This window comes from Apium graveolens, chromosome 3, assembly GCF_009905375.1.
Source record: "Apium graveolens cultivar Ventura chromosome 3, ASM990537v1, whole genome shotgun sequence".
In the NCBI taxonomy this organism is placed as follows: domain Eukaryota; kingdom Viridiplantae; phylum Streptophyta; class Magnoliopsida; order Apiales; family Apiaceae; genus Apium; species Apium graveolens.
In genome coordinates, this window is record NC_133649.1 from 295,998,493 (window position 1) to 296,024,644 (window position 26,152).

Sequence of the window (26,152 nt, forward strand, 5' to 3'; positions counted from 1 at the left end):
ACCCACAGCCGCTACCCTTCTGGTACGTATCGGGTAAATCTTACGGGCTCACGTAATAGCTTTCAAATCACGTGAACCAAGGTAAACCGCATTTAAGCGACAGACTCTGACTCGGGAGGCATAGTTATAAATTCTCCTCCCCTCAAGTTCAAACCCGTGACAAAAATGATAGTTATTCCCTCTTAACCTAACCAACTGTGATAACCATTACGGCCTCTTTTCTCATTTAGTTTTTATAGTAGTAGAGTAATGGATAAGTAATTGGGGGATTAGTTGCGGAGTTAACAACTTTGGAGGCTTCCTAACTTTACATCATTGTCAAGCCAAGAATGTTTAAAGTCTAAGCATATATGAGCATCTAATCCACCCAATCGGGTCATTCCACGTCGGCATCTTTACATCGAATATGTAAAGTCACCTAATTAAAATAAAAACGAATTAATTATATGGTTCAACCGATGGTTGCCACAACGATTGGTAATAGGTTTTTTTATTGTATGTTCATGACATATGATTAAAATTAGTATTTGATAAAATGTTCATAAAATATTTATGGAAGGTTAATTAATAATGATGGAACCCACAAAAATCTCAATCAATAATTTTGTATAACTTATCAATCACATTTTCTTACCATGTGTCTATGAATAGACATCAGACAAACCGTTTATTTTACATCCATGTATCATTAAAATTTTAAATTAGTAAGGGGGCGTGGGCGTTTGGTACAAGGTATTCAACAAAGGGAAAGTGAAAGAATTTGGGTCATTCCTTTTGTTGATGTTTGTTTAGTGAAAACAATCATTCCCTTTCCCCTTTTTTAGTTGTAGGTTTACCCTTTATTCCTCAAACTTCATTCCCCACCTCTCACTAGGTATTTGAACACCCTTTCCCACTTTTATTTTCTTATTTCAATTATAATTTAAATCTTGGACCAAAAATATACATCAGTATGCAAAATTAATTTTAAAAATTAAAAATATTTATAATTTAGTTTTTATAAATTAAAAATAATTTTGATATAAATTTATATGTTAATTTATTAAAAAAGTTAATGGTGCTATTAAATAATTAAATTTGTCTATTTATTATAATGTTAATATATTATACTGTTATAATATAAATATATTTGACTATATTGAGATTGTTTAATATTAAAAAATAAAAAATAAATGTAATCATGTAAATTTTCATTCCGTTTCCGGATCTGAACCAAACACTTAAAACAATTCTAGGTCTTTACTTTCCTTTCTCCTCCTTTCCCTTTCTCGATTCCATTCCGTTTCCGCGATATGAACCAAACGCCCCCTAAAAGAACTCAATCGGGAGTCAATTCACTACTTAACATTAATTTTATTCAATGTTCTAAAAAGCGGGAATCAAAATTATTCGGTATAGTAATCTTTCGGTGATTAATCGGATTGATTAATCGAAGTATTAATCAGATATATTTAATAAAATATAAAAATAATTAATTTATTAAACTAAATATATAAATTTAAGAAAAAATTACAATGATTAATCGGATTATAAAATCGAATCGGCGTAGCATATTGAAATGATTAATCGGGTAATTAATCGGTAAAATCAATAATTTTTAGAACAGAGATTTTATTAAACAAAATGTTAAGAACCCCATTGAAACCATATTATATTATTTAACGACAATTAATTTAATAATAAAAATCATATGACACTTACAAAATTAAATGAGTCGATATAACAAAAAATTATCTCAATGACTAATTCAGTTTTCTTGAAAATACAATCAAACATATTGTTAAAGGACCGAAGAGGACTTTACCGGCCATTGTTACCTTATATATTTGCTAATTCAACTCAAATACTATATATTTTCGAGTAGTGCTAGGTGCCCCAAATTTATACCCCAAATTTTATATCAAATAATTTGGCATACACATTGCAGGTTTTGATTTGGGGCGCATATATATGCACGCGTGGTCCATATTTTTATTAGGAAACTTACAAGTTACAAGTTTGACACATCAACATTTGGGGAAAATTTGGGAAAAATATTTGGGATTTTTAGCATTTTCCTATATTTTCAGCTACGCTAAATCAGACGCATCATCATAATTATATTTGTAACAGCAACTTTTAATTCGAGAATTAAGAGTTATTCAATTGTTTCAGCACGATAATTACGAGATGTTAAAATCTCTTCGATGGAAGAAATTTTTAGCAAAAATATTCTACGTGACATATATTATACATAATTTTTATAATTTTGAGAACTTCAATCATGCAAAATCCTTATATAAATTATGGGTTAGGTTCTATGGAGTCCTCTATTTCATTAGAGTCCTTGGAGTCCATATATGTTCTGCAAGTAAAATATAGTTTAAATTGTTGCAAAACGTATTATTTTTTGAATGATATTCTACAAATATCACAATTTTATTGAAAATCTTGCGGATTGAATAGATTTTACAAGTCGAATGTTGCAAAACATATTATTTTATAAAATATGCTTAGTTTGCAGAACATAAATGTTCATGTTGCAGAACATACAAATTATACTTGCAAATATATGATATTTGCACGATTTTATTGAAGTAGTGATATTTGTGAAACATATTTTGCAAAATAACACGTTTTAGAAGATATTTTATTTGTAAAATATAGATGGACTCTGAGAACTCCAATTAAAAGGTGGACTCATAGAACTTTAATCTGTTGACATTGACTAAATTTGTCTGATCTTTAAAGAACTGTAACAAAATTGTAGACACAATTTTAGTATTATAAACAACCTCGTTCGAACATATCATCTCAGCAAATTTTACATAAATATTACTATTTTATTATATTATTTTAACCTACCATTTTAGCTAACATCGTTCAAAATACTCTTAGGCCTCGCTCCCGAGTTTTCTAAAGAGAAGGAAATAAGTGTTAAGGAGGTAAAGTATTTTCATCCCACTTTTGAAGTGAAAGTTTTGGAATAAAAGTTTGTTAAATTTACATTCATTATCACTTGCTTTCGCTCCTTTTAAAAACTCGGGAACACAAATATGAATGTAAATGAAACTATTTTACTCCATCACCACTTGCTTTCTTTCCTAATTAAAACTCGGGAGTGAGATGTTAATAACCAATTTTTCACGGAACAATTGGTACAGGTGGCCCCAAAGAATTTAATAATTAATTAAGATTAGTTAGGCGCATAATTAAAGGCCATCATTCTACAGCTGTGAAGACTTCGGGTATCTAGAAATGGGCCTTCACTTCCTTTGGACCTGTTTGAGTCTAGGGTCCATTTATTTTCTTCATTTTAATACTTTATTTATTATGAATAATAAGATACTCTCAATATAAATACGGTATAATCATAATTTCTCTTGCTACTCAGATATTTAGGTCTAAGAAATATCACGGGCTTAAGTACTGTTTCCATTACTTAAAAATTATGATCAAATTAATGTTTATTTTTTATTGAGGATAACTTCCGGTTCTGGTGAACGACTTATTATTCTAAAAACCGGAAATCGGTATTATTCGGTAGAGCATCCTTTTAGTAATTAAGCGGATAATCGGTGGTTAATCGGATTGACTAATCAGAACATGAATCGGATGTATTGAATAAAATATGAAAATAATTATTTTATTAAATTAAATATATTAATTTAAGAATAAGATTCAGTGATTAATCAGATTATAAGAATGAATCGGCGGAGCATATTGAAATAATTAAACGATAAAATCAGTGATTTTTAGAATAGAGGAATAACATGATAATTAGACATTCTATAAATTACACATATTCACACACAAATCGTTTTTTTTATAAAAAAAATATCTTTATTTTCAAAAGAAAATAAGACTGTGTATATTTTAACTTTACCAAATCATGTGATAAGCGGAATATACGGAGAATATTTGTTTAACCATGAAAAAAGGTAATGCGTGAATATTATCAATATTATTTTTAGACGGTAAACTATTAAAAACAATTATCTCTTAAATGTCACTAAAAAGTTTGTTAAAAGTACCATTTACATTTACGGTAGGTCAGAAGTTCGACTCCCGACATGTGCGTGTATAATCAACTAGTCTAGAAAAAGAAAAAGGAATACAGAGCCCTGGTGGTGGTGGTCAAGCGGAAGTAGTGTTATTAGGACAGAGCACATGAAGAAAACATCGAAGATCACGTCAAAAGTGTTTAAAATGTACTACTACTACAACAACTAGGCTCGTAGGATTGGATGATAACTAGATTCCCCAAGTTGGTTTGGCCTGGTTGATAAATTAGGATAAACAAACACCAGAAAGAAAGCTTAGTCAAAATTGCATCAGATTTCACAAGAGTAGGACATATGAAGGAGCATCCATTCTATCCCCGGAGCAAGTCTGGGGCACTTCACACATGGGCGTAGGGACCAACATTGTGCTGCTGCTTCTTAATTTGTTGTAAGGTCGTAAAAATCGGAACTCGGTTTATTTGGTTAGTTTTGAAAAATTAGCATTCAAAATTTGGAGAGTACTCAAAAATTAAATGAAAAAATGACCAAAATATCTCTTTTAGATATCTTTTTGCTCAAAATACTCATTGTGAAAAAATGTGCCCAAAATACCCACCAGATACTTCACTTTCAATGGAGTATTAGGATGATACTCCTTTTTCAACAGAGTATCAGTCCTGATACTCCTTTTCCAGTGGAGTATATGGGTTGATACTCCACTGACTGATACTCCTATGTACTCCACTGAAAATGAAGTATCTGATGAGTATTTTGGACAAATTAAAATTCTGATAGATATTTTGGGCGATTGTTATTTAAAAATGGTTATTTAGGTTTTTTAACCCAAATCAAATTGTATATGATTTATTAAATTATATATATATATATATATTGAATTGATTTCATTCAAATTTAATTATAAATGTATTAATACTTGAAACTTAACAATAATATATATCATTTGTTGTTGTATATATATATATAACTTTTGTTTGTAAATTTTCTCATTAAAATTAGAAACATATGATAAAAATGGAATTTTGATCACAGAGTGAAAGCCAAACCCCGATTTTGACTCGGAGTACTCAGACTCAAACCGAGTTTTGACCGATTTTTTACAAAATCATTACTGGATATGAGTACTCGGAAACCGAATCAAACTGAGGTCGAAAATGAGTACTTGGAGATGAGTTGCCGATTTTTAGAACACCGCTTAGTTGTTAGGATCATCTCCACCTTTGGTGCGTCCGTACACCTATCTCTTTTAATTTTATATTTTTTATTATTAAAATTTTTGAAATTTTTTGAAGATACTTTCCTAGCGAAAAGGTTATAATATATTGTATACTGGGAGATTGCTCAGACGAAAAAGCAAAGGTTTAACTGTAAAGTAATAATGGTCCCGACCCGACATAGATTTATGTAGCGACTTTAAACAATATAATGAATCTTTAAAAAATGTGGTTGCCTATTCATGAGACTTCACATTTTGGTGTTGCCTGTTTGCTCTGTATCCACAACCAAAGTCCACAAATGAGGTGCCATCAGGCCCATCATCAACTATTACATCTGTTAAACCCCTTCCTGCATTGTATGAGATCGTGACATTCTGATGGTAAATCAGAAGATATTCACGCGCACGTCACGAGTTGAACTCTTAACCTTAGAAGCTAATACCTCGACTACTGGACCAACTCTTTGTTGCAGGTGCAAGATTTTAGGAGTTGGAATTTCGGTAAAGCAGTATACAATATATTAAGACCTTTTCGATATAATAGTAGTTGATCAAAAAATTAATTTCGACGTATTATGCATACTATATGATATTTTTCAAACTATACATTTTGAGCTAATGCAGATATGTCGTCCGATCGGTTGATAGAGTTCTTGTCAGGGCCGGCCTAGAGATTTGGATGTCCTAGACGAATTTTTGAACTGATGCACATGTTCTTGCAGCGTAAAACTCATCTCAACTTCCTGATAGGTAGTGCATTTTCAAAGAGTTTTTCTACCTCAGCTGCTTCCATTTGCAGGCCACTCAGAATCTCCTCCTCTTCTTTACTTAGTCCACTGAGGACATTTTCTTCATCTTCCAGGAACACTTTGAACCCTTCAGCCAACCTGCGAAACAGATTCACCTCAGTGTCCTTCACTTTCTCCACCTCCTCTTCTATCTCCTCAACCTCTCTTATTATCGTTCTTTCTCCTGCTTCTGCAGTCTTCTCCAATCTATCGATAAGGGGAGGTTCAGGCCCGCATGTATTGTTAGTTCTGATAAAGGTGTTGAAGTCGCGGCCTACATTTTTAGAAGCCTTTTCTAGTTCTGGAACAATACTTTCAGGCAGAACTGCACTTCTTGTGTACACAAATGCACCACCATAACCATCCCATGCATCATTTTTCCCTCTATAATATACAAATAGATAGTCTTCTGGTGTGCCCTCTAGCTTTGAAGACAAGACATACCTGATAAGTGATAATTTCTTGTCATTAGTATTCGAATTGGAGTAACATAGTTCAGGGCTAGAGTTAGCATTGACCTGAGAGTAGACTGAAACAAATTCATCACACCAAGTTTTGTTAAGTAACCAGTCACGCTAAAACCTTAAGGTGGTAGAGGAAGACCCGAACAGTATCTTATCCTCTGGATACCAATACCATGTTAACTAACCAGTCACACTAAAACCTTAAGGTAGTAGAGAAAGACCCGAACAGTATCTTATACTCTTTAACAAGTTTTACTTGGTATATAAAACCAAGAGATCTATCGTTAGATGCTTCATTAGTTCATTGTCCAAATCAGTTTCCTAAAGGTTTTATATAATGCACATCTGATATGATGGACTTGCAACTCATTCTTTCAGCAAAATTCTTCAGTATAGGAGTATGCAATTCTTTTGAGCATTCATAAGTGATAAAAATTTTGGTTGCCATGATCAAGCATATAGTTGTATGTGCTAAAGAAAAGGCAGCAAAAGTACCAGTCATCTTCGTAGTGTAGATACTCGTTGTCATGATTGTAGAGGATTCCAGGTTGGGATGGATCTTGCACAAATTTCTGTACAGCTGATCGGTTAAAGAATCCACCATCTGGAGTTCCTATGCGCCATGACAAGTTCCCTACAAGTTTGTTACCTTCTGTATAGAACTCATGCAATTGACAATCAAAAGCATCAAATGTTGGATTTAGACCACTAGTAATGAACCACTTCCCAGTGAAATCATTGATGTTGAAGCTTTTAACAAGCACATCAGCCGCTGGGACAGGAAATTCACCTACATCAGATTTACGCGGTACACACTTTTTTCTTGATACAGCACACTCATTGAACTGATCTACAACACTGTTTTCAAACAGATCCCCACACTTTATCTGTTCAGACAGAAGAGCATGCATATTACATATAAGAAGAGTAGAACGTATTATTTGTGGTCTGTGAGACAAATGAAAATTTGGTGACTAACCTGGCATTCGGTCTCATCAGGTCTGTTGTTGCATGTTTGGAGACAAGCAACATTGGCTGCACATGATGGGTTTGCAATACATTTTGCAAGCTCCACCCTGAGAAGAATGAAAAGTTAACGACGCATATTAAGCACATTGAAATGTTAGTTTCTATGCTTCTGATTCAGTACAATTTAAAACCAACTGCATCTTAGGACATTTGTGTGCAAGATATCCCAGATAAAAGTTATGTTGATTATGATAATGCACACCGCAGACTGAAAAAACATTAGTGATGAGAGTGAAGAATATGCTAGAGGGTAGTTCTCTTTAAATATTTGCGCTGAATATGAGTAGTAGAGAGGAATGAGCAATGCTGAATGGACTTGCTAACCAGAAAAAATGAACTATAGTTCAATACTGTACATGAAATACAACAGAAGATACCAGTTACCTTTAACAAAGAGAACTGTTTAATTTAGAAGAGAAAACAATGGCCCAAAGAAGCTCATTAATTTTAGTTAATTGTAAATACAGTAACACTTCAGCTCCACATACCCCAATTAAAGTTCTAATCAGGTAAAGCAACATCAGTTCTCTCACTAAGAAGCACTTAAGTAATTTTTACAGAACAAGGTCTGTCTTTGTAAGCTTGGAAAAACTACAAATAGTATGCAATGTATCACTATGCATACAGAGGACTCAATTAAGCCACCTCGAGAATGGAAGGTATGTAAGATGGCGTAAAGACATGTAGTGAAAAGGTGAGACTAAATTCCAGTGTGACACTTTCATGAGTTTCAACTACCTAGAGATGAACTCTATAAACAACCATTAGCAATGCATAATTTTAAAGAAACTCAATTGTCAGCTGAAGTAAGGCTAAAAGCTCGAGAATAACAAAAAATCTTGGGTGCAGTACCTGCATTCCTTAAGTAAGCAAGTACAAGTTTTGAGAGCATCAACAGCATCTGCATTTGGTATAATCACAAATGTACATGCCAGGACAAGAGCTACTGCTGCAAATTGGCTCCATTGTCTCTGAGCAATCAATTTAATCGTTGTTTCCAGGTTGAATCTGTCTTTACTCTACCAATAAAAAGAAGACTAATCAATAATCTCATCAGAAAATACACAAGCAGGCCACTTGTACTAGCATAGATAACACAGAATCTATCCAAAGAACTACCTTCTTCATAACCGCTTCAATGTTACACAACGAATAAATCTTCGACCTTCCATTTGACAATATATCAAGAAACCTAGAATCCAACCCACAATATAACCTCGAATTTCTTAAAATTTGGGCATTTGTTGTTGCTCTTTTGCAATTAGACCATAACTTCACCATAACTAGACCGCCATTATAAGGATCCATCCGTCGACCAGGAAACCTTCCATTACTCGTAAACTGGGTAATCGAACACATGTTATTGTATTCACTAGATAAAAAAGCTGAGTGCAGACAAAAGGCCATACTTCAAGGTGAATTCTGCAGCACACAAATTCAAGGAAACTTAAAAATTGCAAATTGCCTCATATTTTGAACCTTACACAAAATTACCAATCACCCAAGTAACAACATCTCAAACTGCTATACATGGTTAAAATATTTAAGCTTAGAATACACAAGATTATGCCAAGAATTGTGCACATTTAGCAGGGCTAATCTAAAAGCAGAAACTAAATATAAGTACATAATATGATGATCAACTTAACAGAACATATAAGGCAATGGAGGAACATAAAAAGAGAAAATAAGGAGCAAAAGATAAAGAAAAAGAGAATGCAAACCTTAAGGATGAGGAGAGGAGAGGAGCATGTCATGAAACTGAATAAGGGAGGGAAATGAGATAAGACATTGTGTGATTACAAAATACTGTCCTGCATGAACCCACCAAAGATGTAAAATATCAACAAAAATGAGCTTAGTTTTAAAAGATAAACTTATTTTGTTGTTTTAAATTTAAAGAGAAATTATGATAGAAAAATGACATAATAATTTGAAAACGGATTTTTTTAACATGTGCTCATTAACGCGTAATAAATGCTGAGATTTATAGTTTTAAACAAATTTGATTGATTCATTTTTTATAATAGTGGTGGACGGACTTGTATTTATATCAACTTCATCAATCAAATTAGCCTAAACTATAAATTTAGGCGCTTCATATCAACTTCATCAATTAAATTAGTATAAAGTATAAATTTAGACGCTTATTATCTATCACACATTAGAAAAACCGATTTAAAAATATGTTTTTTTATGAAAAAACAAACTCCCCACCAATGAGAGTCCAAATCTTTTATTGTTGGACCGATTATTTACATTTTACATGATTAAAAAGATAACTAACATTAGACATAGTTATTAAACGGGTTAAATGGCATTTTGGTCACCCAACTGATCGAAACTTGCAGTTGGGTCACCCAACTGACCGAAACTTGCAGTTGGGTCACCCAACTCAAAAAAGTTTCAATTACATCATTTTACTCTTAAAAATTTTCATCCAGGTCACTCGCCGTTACATTCCGTTAAAAACTTGAGGGAATGCTGACTAAGCTTGGTGACTTGGTTTAAATAAATTTATTGTGGCATGTACAGTCAGCTGATGCGGCATTTTTATCACTCAACTAACCTGAAACTTGTAATTTGGTCATTAAACTGAAAAAAAATATTATTTATACCACTGACCATTATGTTCATTAAAAATTGAAAAAAAACCCCGAACAAACAGGTCTCCTACAACAACATTAAGGGCCCTCCTATCATATCTATTTACAACAAATACACAGATTATTATCAATGATTTTACTCACAGAAACTAGAGGTGCAAATGGGTCGGGTTGGCCGCGTCAAATACAACCCGACCCAAAGTTTGAAATTTTATAACTAGATCCATAAAAAATAAAAATGCAACCTATCCCTATCATTTGTTCGTCACTTTGGATCGATTTGAATTAAGTTGAATGGTTATTAAAAGTCATTTAAAATAAATAATTGTTAAATAAATGTATTCATGATAAGAGAATATCGTGCAAACATACGAGTCCAAAAATAAAATCACGTTACAAGTTATTATAGAACAATGTTGGGATTTTGAAATAAAATCTCAATAAAAATTTTGAGAACAATTTTCAAAATTTTGAAAATTTTGGATTTTTTTGAAATATTTTGAGATTTGTAACGATTTTAATATGGGAGATGAACAAAATATTGATACATTTATTTATTACTTTTATATGTTCCAAAAAAATTTAAGAGAGAAAATAGTGGTTGTAGGAGAGCTCTTCGTTCGTTTTTTTTTTATTTTTAATGGATGAAATGATCAGTGACTTGAATAAAAATTTCTTCAGTTTGATGACCAAATTGCAAGTTTTGAGCCAATTGAGTGACCAAAACGCCGCTTCATCTGACTGTACATGCCACGATAGATTTATTTAAGCCAAGTTTTCAAACTTAGTCAGCATTCCGTTAAGTTTTTAACGGAACGTAACGGCGAGTGACCTGGATGAAAAGTTTTAAGAGTAAAATGACGTGATTGAAAGTTTTTTGAGTTGGATGACCCAACTGCAAGTTTCCGGTCAGTTGAGTGACTCAAACGCCATTTAACCCGTTATTAAACAAGTGATAGGTAAAATAAGACATGTTTAGAAAAACATATTAATAGGAGACACGTGTTTAGAAAAAATAATGACGCTAAACTTTGATTGTTTTCATATATTTTTGTTACATTTTTTTAGATTTTTTTAGAAGCTAAGTAAATACCGGTATTCATGTTATTTAATGAGAAATTCTTCATGATTCTCTCATTTTTTGACTTTTTTAAATGGTGTTATTTCGTATTTCTGACTTCTTATAATATTTTGTTAGTAAAACGTTTGTCAAATATTAAAATATAAGAGCAAGTCATGTAGAAGTTAAATAACAGCGCGGTGCGGACGGTGCGGTTTTTTCCTCAAGTCACAAACCAAACCGCATATGCGATTTGATCAAATCTCCAAACCGCACCGCGTACCCTCAAAAACCGCATAAACCACGTCACAAAAATGCGGTGCGGTGTGGTGCGGTTCACTGCGGTTTATACATTACAGGTTTGAAAAATTTAAATAAATACAAAATTTAAATTTAATTAAATTTTCGAATAATATAACAAAGTCGCCAAAATTCTCCAATAATACAAATTAGAAACTTCACAATGTAAAGTTTAACGTAGAAGCTTGGCTCGACAATTAAATGAGTTCATTATTAAATAGGTGGCTTTGTACCATGTGTCTTATTATTTTTGAAAAAATACAAATAGGATGATCATCACGAATTAGTCTTGCAGAAACAAGATGATTACTAAGCAAGCGCTCATAGTATGTTAAATGGAATCAGACTTAATAAATGGACTCAGACTTAATAAATGGAATAATGAAATATAAGTATTATATTGTTGGACCAAGACAAGGCGGCCCACAGGAATTATAGTTAGAATAGTTGTAATACATTATGTAGAGCCCAAGAAGGCCCAATTTGTAAGGAAAAAGCTCATTTGGGACTTAGTATAAATAAAAGACAACAATCCCATTTGAAGGGGTTGGCTCATTAAGCAAAGAAGATCACCTCCTAAAAACTATAGTCTAATAATAATAATATTATTGGAACATCATTTGGCGCTAGAAGGAGCTTTGCTTTAACAAGATCCAACCAGAAGATGATTGTAGAAGAGCTTGATCCGGGAACCGCCGGACCGACTCAGGTAAAGGAGTTGACGGCAGAAGTTGCCGCCGACCCCTCGACCCGCGGCGATCGCGAGCTTCCTAAACAACCGGCATTGAAGCCGAAGTGTTTGTTCCCTCCACCTGAGGCTCCTCCAGAAGATCAATTTCTGGGCTTGAAGGACTCAATCCAAAGGGACAGAAAAAGAAAAACTGTGTCGGATCAGCGTTTTAGAGTTCAAACATCTAAAGGAAAGAAAGTCCTCTCGAGCGACATACGATTGCATTTGGAAAAGAAAGAAAGGCTAAAAGCCCAAAACTAAGAAAATCCAGAAGACTCACTTGATTCAGATGAAGAACTCGAGTTTCTAGAACACGAAACTCAGAGATTGCAGGCTAAACTTGAGCGAAAATGCGAGATTCACCGTCTCCGTCGAGAGCTCCAGCAAACCACAGTTCAAAAAGAAGGACAAGACGATGAATTTTATGACGAGGACGATGCTGAGTACGAATATGAACCGTCGGCAGAGTCGACATATTCGCAACCACGCGAACGTCGACAGAGGACAGTGTCATATGCCGATGTCTCGCGTCAGAAAGAATCCACAGAATCTATATCTCACGAGGAGTTCGCTAAAATGCAGGAGGAAATCGCCCAGATGCGTACCTTGATGAGAAATCAAGCAGGGTTTGAAACCGTTTCCGAGAGCCCCCTATCATTAGTGCTTGAGAAGGCGCGCATCGACAGGACGTTGAAGACGCCTGCTCTCGATCATTTCGACGGATCCTCGGACCCGTTAACATTTCTAAACACATTTGATGGTCGCATGGCTTTCTTCGGCCACTCGGAGATCGCTAGGTGTCAGTTCTTCTCCACTTGCCTCCAAGGCACGGCTCTCCGATGGTACAACAACTTGCCACCTCGGTCAATCGACTCATGTACAACTCTGAAAAGCAAGTTTCAGGCCCGATTTTCCAGCAACTACAAAGGAATCAAAGTTACAACATCCTTGATGACAATGCACCAACGCTCTGGCGAAAGTCTCAGAAGTTTCCTAACCCGGTTCAGAGAAGAGATAGCAGAAATTCCAGACTTAATAGAATAGATGGCTGTCAATTTCCTGACAGTCGGCATCGATAAGTCTAGGCATGGCCTTCTTTTAGAAGATATCTTTGAAAAAAGGCCGAAAACCTTACAAGCCGCGTTCCAGATTATAGAACACCGCATGATGCTTCAAAAACGGTAAGCTGTATACAATCTCCACGGAGGTCATCAAAATATGAACAACGCCGAAGCTACAGTCCACGATCCCCCACGAGGGAAAGGCGCCGAGAGCGCCGTAGGTCTCCCCCGCCATGCACTTCGGACCTTCCCCTGAGGGATAGAAGGGAAAGAGATTGGCAATCCCATAATCGATCTGAAAAAGAGTTCACTAAACTCAACACCGAAAAAACGACAATTTTGGCGGTGTTAAAAACAGAACCGGATTATCGCCCTCCAAGACCCATGAAACCAGGAAGACCCCCAAGCTCCAGATATTATGAATATCATGAAGACACTAGCCATACAACGGAGCAATGTTTTCAGCTTAGCAACCTCATCGAAGGAAAAATTCGTTGAGGACAACTAGTCCAATATGTGCAGCACGATGATGAACCCAGACGTCACCATCGAGGCGAAGACGATCGTGTAATCGACGTTATTTTTGGTGGTGTAGCCGCCGGAGGTCTCTCCCACAACTCTCACAAGATTTATGCTCGAGAAGTCTTTAATGTCAATCCCTACGCAGCTAAACGCCCTCGAGCGAATCCCTCCCCAGTCATCTCTTTCTCTGATGATGATTATCGTCCCGGTCTCATCGAAGGCCATCAAGATGCTCTCGTCATCACAACACGTGTGGGAAACAACACGGTTAAGAAAATGTCGGTCGATAATGGTAGCTCTGTCGACGTGTTATATCATCACGCTTTTTCTCGAATGGACATAGGAGATCGAAGACTCGAGAACTCCCGAACCCCGTTATACGGGTTTACAGGCAATGAGGTTCACGTGGTAGGAACCATCGACATGCTAGTACTTTTCGGTTCCCCACCCTGTCAGATTTGGAAAATGGTCAAATTCCATGTGATTAGTGCTTCCTCAAGCTTCAACGCCATTTTAGGACGAACAACGATCACCACACTCCGAGCTATAACATCTATCTCCCACTTAAAAATGAAATTTCCCACAGATTTCGGCGTGGGAGAAATGATTGGTGATCAGGTAACAGCAAGACAATGCTACCTAACCACAGTTTTTCCAAGAAAAAAGACAGAGGAAGAGTTAGAAGTCAATCAGGTACTTGACATCGACCCAAGAGAATTGATCGACACACCCACAAGCAATTCATGCTCCCCTCTCGAGGAAACAGAAGATATAGAAGTATTTGAAGGAAACCCCGATAAAACAACAAGAATTGGCAATAATCTCTCATCGGATCTCAAAAAAGAAATCACGAACCTCATCCGAGAATTCTCCGATATTTTTGCTTGGGCCCCAACGGACATGCCTGACATCCCAGAGACCATTGCTCGACATTCGCTGCACATCAGTAGGGACACCAGGCCTGTGCGACAGAAACAACGCATATTCTCGGCCGAGAAAATAGCAGCCATCGACCAAGAGGTCGACAGACTCCTCGACGCCGGCTTCATCGAGCCCGTTCAATTCCCCACATGGATATCAAACGTGGTTCTGGTTAAGAAGAGCAATGGGAAGTGGAGAATGTGCATTGATTATTCAGATGTGAATAGGGCATGCCCCAAAGATTTTTACCCTTTGCCCAACATCGACCAACTCATTGACGCCACAACGGGAAATGAACTCCTGTCCTTTATGGACGCCTTTTCGGGATATAATCAAATTAAAATGGATTCCCATGACTGGCAATAAACCGCTTTCATCACTCATAGGGGGGTCTTTGGTTACAAAGTAATGTCCTTCGGGTTAATCAACGCGGGCGCTACTTTTCAGCAGACGATGGATAGAATATTCTCCTCGCAGATAGGAAGAAACATGCTAATATACGTCGATGACATGATCACAAAGTCAAAAGTTGCCTTCGACCATGTGACAGACCTTCGAGAAACGTTCACCAACGCAAGGGCAAATAACATGCGACTGAACCCTACAAAGTGTTCATTCGGCCTTACTGCAGGTAAATTTTTGGGGTTCCTGATTACCCATAAAGGCATCGAGGCCGATCCAGCTCAGACAAAAGCTATTCTAGAAATGAGCAAACCAAGATCCATTAAAGACTTACAAAAGCTCACAGGGTGTATAGCCGCTCTTCGAAGGTTCATTCCTCAATCTTCGAAGAGGTGCCTCCCATTTTTCTCTGCAATGAAAAAAGCTTCCAGATCATCACAGTTTGAATGAAACGAAGACTGTGAGAGAAATTTCACGGAGTTAAAGATGTTTTTGACAAATCCTCCAGTTTTAACACGACCTTTAACAGGCGAACCGCTACGAGTATATCTCTCAGCTTCCGACGAAACTGTCGCGGCAGTATTGGTCCGTGTCGATGAGGGAAAAGATGTCCCTGTATATTACATCAGTCACTCACTCCGAGACGCGGAAACAAGATACCCTCAAGTCGAGAAACTCGTATACGCTCTCGTTGTCGCGAGTCGTAAGCTACGTCACTATTTTCAAGCAAGAGAAATCCATGTTCTGACCAATCTTCCTCTGAAAAGAATCATGCACAAGCCCAACATAACAGGCAGGCTCGCTGCTTGGACCATCGAGTTAAGCCAGTTCTACATCGAGTATAAACCTCGAACGACGATCAAGGCCCAAGTTCTCTTAGATTTCGTCGCTGAATGCCAGTTCAAATCCAAGACACACAAACCTGAAGATGATCAGTCTCGCCCGTGGCTTCTGTTCGTTGATGGTTCCTCGACATCCAACTCTGGAGGAGCAGGGGACATACTAATCAGTCCAGGAGGATTCAAAATCCAACAGGCTCTCAAGTTCGGGTTCTCCGCCACAAACAACGTGGCCGAGTACGAGGCACTCATCGCCAGGCTAAAGCTCGCATCCGATCTCGAAGCAGAGGTCATTGACATATTTGGGGATTCTCAGTTGGTTTCCAAACAGATAAGTGGCAAATTTAAGACGCATAATGAAAGGATGGACCGATATTTAACAAGAACACAAGAGCTTCTTAGCAAATTCCCTTCATGGAAAATGTCAAACGTCGACAGGGAGGAGAATCAGTGGGCCGACTCTCTAGCCAAACTGGCCTCTTCCAACCTCCCTACTAATCTCATCCCAACATACGTCGACATTTTGGAGACCCCCTCAATCGACGAAGTATCAATTAATCAAATCCAGGCTAAGCTCGATTGGCGCCAACCCTTCCTTGAGTACATTATCGACAACAAGTTGCCTGAGCATAAGTCTGAAGCCCGTACTCTTATGTTCAAAGCCAGGAACTACTGTGTTGTGGGTTCGGAGTTATATCGACATGCCCTCTCTGAGCCTCTAATCTGTTATTTGTCTCCAGAAGATGCCCTCCAAGCGATCGTAGAAATACACACGGGAATCTGTGGTGAGCACCTAGGAGGGAAAACATTAGCCCTCAAAATTATTCGACAAGGCCTGTTCTGGCCTACAATTCGAAAAGATTGTGAAGATTACGTCAAGAAATGTCAAGCATGTCAGCTTCATGGAAATGTAAACCGTCGACCCACGACTGAGCTAAACTCTATTCTCAGCCCGTGCCCCTTTTTCCAATGGGGAATAGATATTGTGGGTCCCTTTCCAAAATCCAAAAATCAGTGCCAATACATCGTAGTCGCCGTGGATTACGCAACCAAATGGGTCGAAGCAAAGCCCCTTGCTAAAATCCGAGAAAAAGAGATGATAGAATTCTTTATGGAATACATTGTCTTTCGCTTTGGGATCCCCAGAATCTTAGTCTTTGATAAATAATGACACTCGGTTTATTGGGAAACAGTTTGAGGAAACCCTGCTTGAGTTAAAAGTCCAGCATATCAAAGCATCTGTAGCATACCCCCAAGCAAATGGACTAGCAGAAGTAACAAATAGAACCATCCTACAAGGCTTGAAGAAAAGAATTGAAGAAATACCCCGATGTTGGGTCGATGAACTCCCGAATGTGTTGTGGTCGTATAGGATGACTCCCCGAAGTGCGATGGGTGAAACTCCTTTCCGACTTGCATACGGAGTCGATGTTGTCATACTTGTTGAGGTAAGTCTCACCTCACCACGGGTCGATGTATTCGATCCTGCTCTATCTCTCGAGGGTCTTCGCCTTCACAATGATTTGTTAGAAGAAACAAGGGAAGAAGCCCGAATGCGGATGATCACCCAGCAAGAAAGAACTGCAAGGTACTTCAACAAAAAAGTCAAACCCAAAGACTTCAAGGTCAACGACCTCGTCTTAAGGGATTCTGCGGCATCACAACCCACTGTCTCAGGAAAATTCAAACCAGCATGGGAATGCCCTTATCGGATCTCGAGACTTGTAAGTGCGGGGACCAATGAGCTTGCTCACCTCGACGGGAAACCCATCAAGAATGCCTGGAATGGGATTCATCTAAAAAAGTTTTATCAGTAATTTGATCTCAGTTGTAACCTGTTATCTTGAGGCAGTAAATGCCATATCAAAGACAAACCCTCGATGTAATGAGGGTCGTTATGAGGCCCCCACCGAGGGGTGATTAAGTTATGATGAAAAAATTTCTTTAATTTGGTCCAAGTAAAGAACATAGACTTTCGCTTTCTTCGTTCCTTACGTAATCAGCAAAAATAAAAGGATAACCTTCGAAAACTTTCATCGACGTAGACATTCCAAAAAAAAATAATCGGAGACTCGAAAATCATTCATCTCTAGGCAAATATTTATACAGCCTCATCACGTCGACGAGCTGGGCAATAAAATCTCTCTCATAATGTAAACACTCAACCACAAACTTGATAAACATCTTAATATTTCAAACTCGAGACAAATAGATGATAAAACCAGCCAATATGCAACTGCTTACAACATGGAAATAAACTTAAACCATGGATCGCGTATCTGAAACTTGCTACAAATCCATCATCCGGTGTTATCAATAAAATTCTTAAACACATAAAAACATTCAAATCCAGTTACAAAAAAACCACAGGGCATACCCCGCCTTCATGCATTATCACCCTTCGATGCTAGGTCACGAAGATAATCATCGAAGGCATGGCCCTCGACAGCAAAACCAGCCTCTTCCATCCTTCGGAGACATCGTTCGTAACCATCGCCCAAAGCATCAGCGATATCTTCAACAGCTTTCTCTACTTCTTTCTTCAAGTCTTCATTTTCCTTCACTATCAACTTGTAAGAGCTATCCATTCCTTCGACCTGTCGATCCAAGCCTTGGCGCTTGCTTTTCTCCTCATCAAGCTCCCTTTTCACCTCGAGAAGTCGACCCTCGAGTTCTCGCACCCTCCCACTCGATACCTGCTCAGCAACCTCCATCTCAGCAATCTTCTTTGACAATGCAGATTTTGCCTTAGATAAATCAGCCACCTTATGCTCGAGTTCCGCAAAACCCACCGCGATTTTCTTCTTTTCCCCCTTCAGGGCAGCAACCTCAGCTTCAAGCTTAGAACAAGCCTCACCATCAATATCAGCCTTGTAATCCTCCAATATATGCATAAAATCGGAAAGAAACTACAAAGAGAGAGAGAGAGAGAGAGAGAGAGAGAGAGAGAGAAGTGGGGGTGAATGAATGACTATGACTAAACATGAAGACAAAAATATATGCACATAGAAAAGAGAGAGAAGGGAATGCACATACCCGCCCAACCCGGCTCTTATATCGGTCAACAAGATCCTCGCGCTTCCGCCCATCATAAGCAACCGAATCCTGAGGTAGGTTGAAAAGATTAAGTGCTGTCAAGGGCACGGTGGATCCACCCGTCCATCGCTCCGTGGGCTGAATCTCGACCCTAACCACCTCTTTCTTCGAACGAGGGTCGACGGTTTTTCCCATATAAACCCTTGTCCCAGCAATGGTCACAGTTCTGTTCACTCCCTCGACTTCAGCCTCCCGTCCACCAACAACTACCTCATCATCTTCCCTCCGAAGCCGCTTTCGAGGATTAACTTCCACGCGGACGAGGTCTGAAACAACCCTCTCATTGTCTTCAATCACCTTGTTTCCCTGATCATCGAGCAACTCAATTGAAACCGAATGAGGAACCCCCGACGGTCCAGGCCTGGCTGCATCAGAAGGCTTCCTCGTGGCACGTTGCAACAACAACATCATTGCCTTATCCATTCCTCCTCGAATCCCGCCGTCTAAAATCTTCTTAAGGGAAGCGCCTCCCACTACAACGCAAAAAAAAAACAACACACAACAACAAGTCAGCCACCCTATATATAGGCACATACGAAAATAAAATAAACAAGAGTCAACGATGACAAGTACAAAAACTAAGTACATAAATAAAATAAGGGCAATAACAAATAAAACATCCCCCTTACAATCGTGCATCTCTAAAAAACCAGAGTCCTTCAAATCTAAATGTGTATACCACGTCCTCGACCCATGAAACTCATCGAGGTAGGCAGTATCGTGCTTCTCCATGTTATTTAAATAATCAATCGTGCCCTGACTAACTTTCCCGCAAGGCTTTACAAATTCCAAATTAGGACCCCCAACGAACAACCTTTGGGAGTGGTAACCGGAGTTCGATGATCTAATGCTAACAATCTTCATCCTTCGATGTCGGGAGTCGAAATATACTTGACCGCCATAGTACCGCACACCATAAATAGAGAAAAACAATTTCAGAGTCGGCGATCGACCCTTATCACAGCACAACGCCACAAAACCACTTAACTGAGCAATAGAATTCGGTGTCAGCTGCCCTAGGCCACAACCGATAGCCTCATACATCGTCAGGAAGAAAGGATGCATCGGCAAACGAAGGCCAAACTGAAACATAATCATCGCAACCCCATGCATCCCGAACTCGGGCATCATCCAAACCCTCTCATCCGCTGTCGGCACTCGATACCGATAACCGTTAGATAGGTCCATGTAACTCCCCAACTTACTCACGGGTGGGTCGACGGTGATATAGTAACTAAGATAATTTAGACTAGGTTTGCCCTCAAATTCGATCCTACCTAACCGAAGACTTTCCTCGACCGTTCTGTTTCTGAGTTCCAGGGTACGAGGGCTTAGGGGTGGAGAAGGCAAAGGACCTGTAGGCATCCCTTTCAAAAACTCATCGCTCCCTAAGAAATCAAAAGATCCACACTGACCTAGATCCGGGATCTCTAGGTTATCCAAGTTCAAAACAGACTCCTCGTCACCCTCCTCTAATGGTCGCTTCCCGGGGTCCCGATTGGAGGCACTATGCGACGACGACGACGAAGGAAAGTCGGCCATTATAAATTGGTAAACTACAGATAGACACGACCGACCCGCAGATAAAAAAGGAAAAAGAAGAGAGAGAGAGTGGATAACTTACAATGCGAGCTAAGGACGCGCAGCAAACTCCTTTTAGATATCTGGAGAGGAAGTCGAAGAGGTTAGCCCGCCAATCTGCAAAGAAACCTGAAAAAACAAATTCAAAAACGCTCATGAACGGATATATATGTCTTCAAAAAAAATGAGAGAGAAGAGAGAGAAAGAGAATAACAACAAGACAAGAAAGCTTTGCATTTAATTCTTTCCTTCCTTCAGGCACACACGGTTGACTCCTATCCCGAATTTACAGTTATTTCTTATTCCTTTTTTGTTTTGTTTGTTCGTCTTTTCCCTATTGTTCCCTTGCATTTTATCATCCTGTCCAGACACTAACTTTATTCAGGTATCAAAACAAAAATCTCGAGATCCAAAACTCAAAGGCGAAAAAGCAGGAAAACGCAAATCTAAAGATATTGCGCAAAACAAGGAGGGGGACAAATGTTGGACCAAGACAAAGCGGCCCAAAGGAATTATAGTTAGAATAGTTGTAATACATTATGTAAAGCCCAAGAAGGCCCAATTTGTAAGGAAAAAACCCATTTGGGACTTAGTATAAATAAAAGACAACAATCTCATTTGAAGGGGTTGGCTCATTAAGCAAAGAAGATCACCTCCTAAAAACTATAGTCTAATAATAATAATATTATTGGAACATCATATATATATTAAATATTGCGGTGCGGTGCGGTTTGAACCGCATTTCAGAAACTTAAAACCACAACTCGCACCGCACCACGCGGTTTATTAAAAATTCAAACCGCAACCGTACCACGAAAATTAAAAACCACGTTTTGCGGTGTCGATTGGTGCGGTGCGGGCGATTTTTGCTGTTTGTGCGGTTTTCTGCTCCCCGTCAATGACATTTGTTGAAAATGTTAATAGTATACAGTCTCAAGTTTCGAGCTATATTTTAATAAAAAATTATGATAGTAATATTTATAATTTTAGTATATCGTAATGATGTTGAAATTGCAAAAAGTATTGAAATTTTAGTGAGCAATAAATTTATTTACTTAAATTTTAACTTGTACCTAACATTTATTAACCTAAATATTAAATTTATTGCAAATGACCGTAAAATTATTAAATTATTATTATCTTAATTTTTTTGAAGAAATATTTATTGTAAGTGCAGGGGATAATTTGGTATTTTAACTTTTTTTTCTTTTGCAGAAAACAAAAATCTTGGCGTAAAAATATCATTTCACTTTTGTTTTTTTAGATTATCCTATCTAATTTTTAAAACTTTTTTAGATTTTTTGTTAAATCTTCATGTACAACAAAAAGGTCAGAATCTCGCACGAAAAGAAATAAAAAAAATAAATAGATAAAGAAAAAGAAGAATCAAGAAGCCAGAGAGACCAATCAGTCCTCATATATCCACCTCGAACACCCCGTCCCCCGAATCTCCCGTCTTTCTTTCAAGAGAGAGAGAGAGATTAGGAAACAATTAAGGAGAGAGGGAGACTGGGAGAGACTGAGAGAGATCAAGAAACAAGAGAGATACAGATGAAGAGGTTAAGAAACAATTAAGGGAGAGCGAGAGGGTGTGAGAGAGAGATTAAGAAACACGAGGGAGACATAGAGAGATTCAGACACAATTAAGAGAGAGAGGGAGAGAGAGAGAGATTTAGAAACAATTAAGGAGAGAGGGAGAGAGATTTAGAAACAATTAAGGAGAGAGGGAGAGAGATTAAGAAACACTTAAGGGAGACATAGAGAGAATAAGAAACAGTTGAGAGAGAGAGAGAGGAGAGAGATGAGGGAAGTTGACGAGAGTTCAAATTGGTTCTCAAAGTGGGAAGAACAACTACCATCACCAGATGAGCTTATGCCCTTAAACCAATCCTTAATCACCCCTAATCTTCTTGCTGCCTTTAACCTCACCCCAAATCCAATTCCAAACCCAAATCCAAACACCCTTTTATTCACTAATCCTCAAACCCTCAAAAACCCATCAATTGAAACACCTGACTCAATCACTGACTTGGAATCATCTGAATTGGGTGGCTGTGGTAACTCAGGGGACGAGCCAGCTCGTACCCTTAAGCGTCCTCGTCTCGTGTGGACACCCCAGCTCCACAAAAGATTTGTAGATGCTGTAGCTCATTTGGGGATCAAGAATGCTGTCCCCAAGACAATTATGCAACTCATGAGTGTTGATGGTCTTACTCGCGAAAATGTCGCTAGTCATTTGCAAAAGTACAGGCTTTATTTGAAGAGAATGCAGGGTGGAGGAGGGCATTCTGGTGGTTCTAGTGGTTTAGATTCTGCTACTGATCATTTGTTTGCTAGCTCCCCTGTTCCGGCTCATTTTTTGCACCCGGTTAGGCCTAATTCGGAACAATTCTTGCCTTTTGTCCCTGTTGTTGCATTGCAGCAGCAGCACCAGATGGCTGTGGTTTCGGGGCAGTATAGACATATGGGGCATTATGAGCATCCGTATAATGTGGCTAGACAGGCTCATCAGCAGCAACAACAACAGCAGGTTCATATGATGGGGACACCGGTGCATAAGCTAGTGCCATCTTCTTATATTGAGGACTTGGAATCTGCGACAGCTACAACAGCCAATGGGAAGAAAGCTCTCACTTTGTTTCCAACCGGGGATGATTGACTATGCGATTGGGGTATATATTTATATTATATTTTTACCTTATGTACTTGTTCAACTTACAATCAGTTCATCCTGTGGAACTTAGTTATGTGTTTGCAGTAATACTCCGAATATGAGTTTAGAACTGTTTTGTCAACTGTGGTGGTTTCTAGTACTCGGGAATGTACTTCTTGATTTCTAGTTATGTTTGTGAGGCAAGGGAGTGATAATAATGTTTGTGAGGCAAGGGAGTGAGCCGTTGGTGTATACTATGTACTTCAATAACATGAAAGTTTGCATGTAAATTATTACGGTACTAGTATTGGTGGATTGATGAGAATCTAGATTTCTTTTATGTTCTTTATTATGGTAGTATGAGAAGCAATGTAGATGTTCTATTAATTTCGAATACTTTTGATACATTTATCGGTCTGACTAGGCAATAGTGGCAATTTCCTAGACCCTTGACCCCCTCTCTAAAAAAACAGAATAGAAAAGATCTATTGTTTTCTTTGGTAGGAATCTGAAAATCTTGTTTACTTTCGTGATGTACACTAGGATTCTGCATTATAGTAGAGTTGCATACAATCTAGGAAGCATGATTGCGGGTGCGGGAATGCGTAGTACGGGGATTCGGCAAATATCTATATATTAAAATATATATTTTATGTGTAATTCACTTGTATTAAACTAAATAAGCCTTTATAAAATATGTCATTATTACTTGACACAACTAATGCATAATAACGTAGTTAATTGATTAAGTATTTAAGTATCTACCTTCTCTCACTTGTAGGTGAAAGAAGAACCACCACGCAGCAAGCAAATGGTTGTTGCAGTGTTTGAGCTCTTGCCTCCTTTCTAGGAGTTCAAGGTTTCGAACCCTGGGTGTGCGTGAGTTTACTCGGTGATTCCAAACGAAGAATTAAAATATTAGTTTGTATACATATTATGTTTTTAGTTAGGATTAGATTTAATGTTATTTGGTTTAATATTATATTATATATGTGTAGGAATATTCTAAATTGTGATAGAAATAAAAAAGGATTTGTTTCCTTTATTAGAAGATTGTTACTTGGTCACTAAGTTTAGGGATTTATCCTTTTGTGGCTATATAAATTGATTTAATCTGTAATTATAAGAAGAATTAATTGATTATTATTGAAATTGAGATTGTTTCTCTCTTTTGTAATGAGTTGCGATCCTAACAAGCCCCTCTCTCTCCTGCGGTTGAGAAATCCTAGGGGTAGTGATTCTTATTCGGTTGAATCACCTTAGGTTTCTGTGGTTAATCCACATATATTTATCCTTTTACTCGTTTTTAACCCCCTTGTCCTGCATCACTAGGCAAAAAAAGAACCTCCACGCACTCCAGAATCCCCAAGAATCGGGTGCGCAGTGCATCATGTAGGTGAAGAATCACTGCTTCTGAGCCCGCAATATATTCCTTCGGAAACAGATCTATTATTTTCTGTAGGAGATTAACTCTTTCTTTGCATCCAATTTCCTAAAACTCCCACTTTTTTATTTCATCTATGGCTCTTTGTATATCAAATAAGCAGCTCACATTCTTGTACTATCATTCTGCACCGTGAGATTGAGCACATGATGCCTTTTAAGGTGCAATCTTCTTGTCTGCGGTTTCATAGTTAATATATTAAGCATGACCTTCTTTAAATTTGTTTCAAATTCAGTTGGTTTCAGTAATTTAATTTGATCCCATTCATAATCTATCATGTTTCCCAGTCAAAGCAAAGGAACCCCCAGGGGCCTGCTTAATTACTGTAGAGCTACCCAATATTTTTCTGATTATATTTTTAACCTAGGCCATTGCATGACTGAGCTTGATTTGCTGGTATGTGGATCATTGATAGCCCAACTTCGATCAATACTGTCTTCCAGTCAGTACTTGAAAAAAATAATCTGTAAGTGTGTATGTATCTTATTTCTGTATTTCCGTGGTTCTAGTATCGATGTATGTCACGATATGTATCTTACTTCTGTAGACACCTTTTTCCTGTAGATAACGATATTATTTGCTTCTGTTGTACCTATGAACCACTGATGTAAGGGCTAGTGCAGAGGTGGTCAACTATTTTTGCTTAAAAATACTTATATTTGATAAAGCAGTCCCAAGTTTGACATTCGTGAACCAGATTCTTGAGAATGCCATGGTGCATTCCATTCTATACAGTAGCTGTCTTTTTTGTAAAACAGCCTTCCCGAGCTTCATGTGAGGCATGATGTCAGCGTTGGCCAAAGAAATATGGCTATTGATGTTGAATGTTCAAGTGAAAAAGAAAAACATTTTCAGCATTTCTCGCTGGGTTTGTCTGTGTTGGAACACCGATGATGAAATTGTTTCTCATTTATATTAGTTTGCTTTAAAATTGTTATTATTATCGTTATTTGAGCCTAGCATTTCTTGGATGTTCTGCTCGTATATTGGTGTGTCGGTTAAGGTAGGAAACATCTTTCTAGTTTGCAAACCTCTTCACTGATGGCAATTCTTTGTGTAAGTTGGTTGGGAAGAGATTGTCGAAATTCCAGTAATGCCAGTCAACTGAGTTTAAGATAGAGCAAAGTCTGGTACTGCTAAATATAGCTGTTTGCGAGAATTAAATTATGTGTCTAATCTCTGTAGGAAGCCGGGTTGCCTAAATACAGCCAAGGTTTGTGAGAGTTTATTCTTTATCAAATCTGTGTAGGAATTCGGGCTGTTTTTTCTAGTGTGCTTAGTTTTTGTTGGCTTTGCGGTTTTTGTTTGGTGTTTTGGTTTTCCTCAGGCATACATGAAGGTTATCGCAAACCTCAAAGAAGGCTCAAAGATATATCAGTTCTTTTAGGTGCTTGTAGGTGAGATTTGTATGATACAATTAGCTTCTACACTGACCCCTC

At 37.8% G+C, this 26,152-nt stretch overlaps 2 protein-coding genes across 3 annotated transcripts; one reads left to right on the forward strand and one right to left on the reverse strand.

Moving 5' to 3' along the window:
- Positions 1 to 5,705: 5,705 nt before the first annotated feature.
- On the reverse strand, positions 5,706 to 9,351 carry LOC141713688 (violaxanthin de-epoxidase, chloroplastic-like). Its single transcript, XM_074517210.1, has 6 exons — positions 9,223 to 9,351; positions 8,618 to 8,920; positions 8,351 to 8,517; positions 7,449 to 7,545; positions 6,965 to 7,356; positions 5,706 to 6,449 (listed from the first exon to the last, which is right to left on the reverse strand). Exons 2-6 carry the CDS (start codon positions 8,903 to 8,905, stop codon positions 5,948 to 5,950), a joined length of 1,446 nt encoding a protein of 481 aa, XP_074373311.1. The 5' UTR covers positions 8,906 to 8,920; positions 9,223 to 9,351; the 3' UTR covers positions 5,706 to 5,947.
- A 12,634-nt stretch (positions 9,352 to 21,985) lies between these two features.
- On the forward strand, positions 21,986 to 25,328 carry LOC141713689 (transcription factor MYBC1-like). Of its 2 annotated transcripts, none has more exons than XM_074517212.1 (2): positions 21,986 to 23,288; positions 25,081 to 25,328. In XM_074517212.1, the coding sequence occupies exon 1, from the start codon at positions 22,418 to 22,420 to the stop codon at positions 23,273 to 23,275; it is 858 nt and encodes a 285-aa protein (XP_074373313.1). In that variant the 5' UTR covers positions 21,986 to 22,417; the 3' UTR covers positions 23,276 to 23,288; positions 25,081 to 25,328. The 2 variants fall into 2 exon arrangements, with proteins under 2 accessions (XP_074373313.1, XP_074373312.1); XM_074517211.1 differs by lacking the exon at positions 25,081 to 25,328 and adding an exon at positions 24,051 to 24,425.
- The last annotated feature ends 824 nt before the right edge of the window (positions 25,329 to 26,152 follow it).

What these genes read in the sequence shown, in the direction of transcription:
- LOC141713688 (XM_074517210.1), bottom strand. Translation starts at nt 8,905, where the DNA reads ATGGCCTTTTGTCTGCACTCAGCTTTTTTATCTAGTGAATACAATAAC. An exon ending in TGCTTACTTAAGGAATGCAG is followed by an intron (nt 7,546 to 8,350) that starts GTACTGCACCCA and finishes CATTCTTCTCAG; the next exon opens with GGTGGAGCTTGCAAAATGTA. An exon ending in CTGATGAGACCGAATGCCAG is followed by an intron (nt 7,357 to 7,448) that starts GTTAGTCACCAA and finishes CTGTCTGAACAG; the next exon opens with ATAAAGTGTGGGGATCTGTT.
- LOC141713689 (XM_074517212.1), top strand. Translation starts at nt 22,418, where the DNA reads ATGAGGGAAGTTGACGAGAGTTCAAATTGGTTCTCAAAGTGGGAAGAA.